The sequence below is a fragment of the Ursus maritimus genome, unplaced genomic scaffold (genome assembly GCF_017311325.1).
Source record: "Ursus maritimus isolate PB19 unplaced genomic scaffold, ASM1731132v1 scaffold_14, whole genome shotgun sequence".
Lineage (NCBI taxonomy): Eukaryota > Metazoa > Chordata > Mammalia > Carnivora > Ursidae > Ursus > Ursus maritimus.
Window position 1 is genome coordinate 69,122,014 of NW_024423786.1, and position 3,521 is coordinate 69,125,534.

The window sequence follows — 3,521 nt, forward strand, 5'->3', positions numbered from 1 at the left end:
GGGGGGGGGGGAGGATCTCTTGCTAAGGGGGCTGGGCCCCAGCCTGGAGCTTTGGGAGGAGCCAGCTGGCTGGCGTCCAGACATCCCAAATCCAGTGGCTTCAGGGACCAGATAAATGTCAGGGAGGATGTGCCAGACAGGGACCAGGGGCCTGGAAATGTGGCTTGTCCAGAGGGGACAACCGCCCCGGAGGCCCTCTTGACAACTGCCTCCAGAGAAGCCGGCAACCATAATTTTTCTGTGAAATCGTCCAGTTTTTAATGTCAGCAGGATGTTCAAAACGTTTAAAACCCCTCTGCAGGCCAAACAAAACACATATGTGAGCCAAATGTGTTCTTCTGCTGACAGGCTTGAACTTCTGGTTGAATGCCGTTAACACGCCTTCCCATAACCCGAGGAGGAGGCTCTCCAGGGTTAAATCACATGGAATGCGAGGTCAGCTGGTGAGGCCAAGCAGACAAGAACAGGGGCTGCGGAGTGAGGAGGGCGGGAAGCACACGGGAGCCCATGCCAGCCCCCTTATATCTGAATGTGCCTTACCAGGGGACTTGGCTTGACTTTAAACTAAGAGTTTCCAACCAGGAGTGGCTTCATGGGCTCCTTGAAGCCCCGGCACTGCAGGCAAGTGCTCACAGACAGTGACACTGTGGACAGTTGTGGTTTTTAACATATATATATATATATATTTAATTTATTTTAAGAGGGATGCCTGGGTGGCTCAGTCGGTTAAGTGTCTGCCTTCGGCTCAGGTCATGATCCCAGGGTCCTGGGATGGAGTCCCACATCGGGGTCCTTGCTCAGCGGGGACTCTGCTTCTCCCTCTGCCTGCCGCTCCCCCTGCTTGGTCGCTCACTCTCTCTCTCTCCCTCTCTGATAATAAATAAAATCTTTTTTAAAAAATTTATTTTGAGAGAGTGAGTGAGAGAGAGCATGAGAACCAGAGGGAGAGGAGAAGCAGGCTCTCCATTGAGCAGGGAGCCCGACGCGGGGCTCGATCCTAGGACCCTGGGTTCATGACCTGAGCTGAATGCAGACGCTTAACCGACTGAGCCACCCAGACGCCCCTGCGTGGACAGTTTTTGAGGAGAAAGAAGGTCCACAGCTTTCCTTAGAGTCTCACGAAGATTTGTGATTTAGAACAAGAATCGGTCTTTGGGGCGCCTGGGTGGCTCAGGCGTTAAGTGTCTGCCTTCAGCTCAGGGCGTGATCCCAGTGTTATGGGATCGAGCCCCACATCAGGCTCCTCCGCTATGAGCCTGCTTCTTCCTCTCCCACTCCCCCTGCTTGTGTTCCCTCTCTCGCTGGCTGTCTCTCCATCAAATAAATAAATAAAATCTTAAAAAAAAAATCGGTCTTTAAAAATAACACTAACTAGGGACGTCTGGGCGGTTCAGTTGGTTAAGTGTCTGACTCAGGTCGTGATCTCAGGGTGGTGAGATCGAGCCCTGTGTGGGGCTCTGCACTGGTGAGTGTGAAGCCTACTTAAGATTCTCTCTCTCCCTCTCCTTTTGCACCGCCACCCCACGCACACCCAAGCATGCTCTCTCTCTCTCTAAGATAATACTACTAATGTTGGGGCGCCTGGGTGGCTCAGTCGTTAAGCGTCTGTCTTCGGCTCAGGGCGTGATCCCGGAGTCCTTGGATCGAGTCCCACATCGGGCTCCTCAGCTGGGAGCCTGCTTCTTCCTCTCCCACTCCCCCTGCCTGTGTTCCCTCTCTCGCTGGCTGTCTCTATCTCTGTCGAATAAATAAATAAAAATCTTAAAAAAAAAAAAATACCTGTACTAAAGTTTAAAAAAAAAATACTAATGTTAACTAAAAGAAACAAGTTCCACCAAGCACACACGGGCACTGCTTGCACTGAGCGGACTGGCCGGGGGTCAGCAGGTCCTAATCAGCTGGGCCTGCTTCCTCCGCTGGAAAGCCCTTCGTGCACCATTCCCGGCCCATATCTCTTTGTCCTGTGAGCCTCAGCCCTAGTTAAGGTCCCTCCAGGAACCCCCGAGGCTCCCTGGGCTCCCCACTGCAGTGGGGAGGGCCTGGGTCTGTACCCCGTGCCAGGGGGGAGCTCGCTGAGGGCAGGAGCCATGTCCAGCAGGGGTCCAGCTTAACAGGACCAGGCACTGAGCAGGGCATTAAAAAATGCCTGCTAAATGAACAAACGAACAAAAGAGAAGTAGTAGTTATTGTCATTGTCACAGGAGTGGCAACGATAATACCATTGTTAAGTAATGATGACGCTACCTTGAGCCCCAGACATGTTTTAGGTGAAGGAGGCCCGCAGCCTCACCCTGGGCTCAGCCCTGGCGTGGTGTTGGAGTGGTGGCTGGTGGTGCCAGGAGGAGGCTAAACTTGCGTCTGCCACTGAGCAGCGTGACTGCTGGCAAATGGGGACAATGACCATGGGTCTCAGGGGTCGTCAGAGGGAGGTGGTGCGTATCCCCAGCAGCGAGGCCAGGCTCCTGGGGTGGGGTCAGCCTCTGGAGCAGGAGGCAGGGAGAGGACAGGGAGGGCAGAGCCTACCAGCAAGTGCTTCTCCTCGAACTTGGCAATCCTGCGTTTGCCCTGCTCCTGGTTTTCCTGGATGGCCTCCTGGACACACTCATTGAAGGTGTCAAGCTCCAATTTCCGCTTCTCCTGCTGTTTCAGGCCATATTCGAAAATGTTCAGGCAGATGGTGACGAATTTGTCCTTGTAGGTGAGTGGCCGTTAAGGAGGCTGCTGGCTGTCTTGGGGGCAGACTGTTGGCGGGGTGCAAGACGGAGGTGGCGGCAGCTCCTGGTGCGGGGCTGGGAGTTGAGACTTGGAGTCTAATGGGGTGCTGGGGTCTCTCCATCCCCAGCCTGAAGGATTCAGGAATGGGACTGGCCTTGGGGAAGGAAGCAGGGGCCATGGGGTTGGGGGTGGGAGGAGTACAGAGCAGAGGAGAGGCATCCTGGGGTACCTAAAGGGGGTCGGGGAGGGGCTGGGAGCCCAGGGGGAGCCAGCCCCTGCCAGGGAGCTGAGTGGTGTGTAGTTCAGTCTCTGGTGTGTTTTCTAGGGGGCACCTTTGTTGGGGGCCTCTCTTCGTGCTCATCTGCTGCAGGGGCACTGGGGGAGCCTGTGGCGGTCAGGGGACCATAGGCTGGACGCAGAGAGATCCAGGTTCAAGTTCCCGCTCTGCTGCTGCTTCTCCCCGGCGAGCCACTTCTCCTGCGTGGGGCCTCGGCTTCCTCACCTGCAGCACGAGGTCTTTGAGGTCAGGCAGGCGCGACAGCCCAGATGCGAGCCTAGTTCGCCCAGCTCGCCCAGCTGGTGGGTGGCAGTGCCAGCCCGGGAGGCCACCTGGCTGGCCCAGAGCCCTGGCTTGTCACCTTCTGCTTAGCCTCACGCCCTCCCCGCCCCCTCCCCCACCCTTTCTAAAATGCTGGGTTTTTAAGAGAGAGTTTCTTTCCACCTAGTGATGGTGCCATTATCGTGCCCGTAGCCATGAAACAAGTGCCAATCACGTCCTCTGGGCTCCAGCCGACGGAGGGGGGGGG

General features: G+C 56.0%; 1 protein-coding gene across 3 annotated transcripts in view; it reads right to left on the reverse strand.

Annotated features, from left to right (window-relative positions):
• The window catches only part of DRC3 (dynein regulatory complex subunit 3), a 30,008-nt gene that overhangs the window by 9,472 nt on the left and 17,015 nt on the right, over positions 1–3,521 (reverse strand). Inside the window, exon 7 of one of the 3 annotated variants that reach the window (XM_008685978.2) lies at positions 2,524–2,698. The exons of the other annotated variants lie outside the window; for them this stretch is intronic. Coding sequence (XP_008684200.1) covers positions 2,524–2,698 — 175 coding nt within the window. The remainder of the gene's footprint in view (positions 1–2,523; positions 2,699–3,521) is intronic. 3 annotated transcript variants of the gene reach the window in all.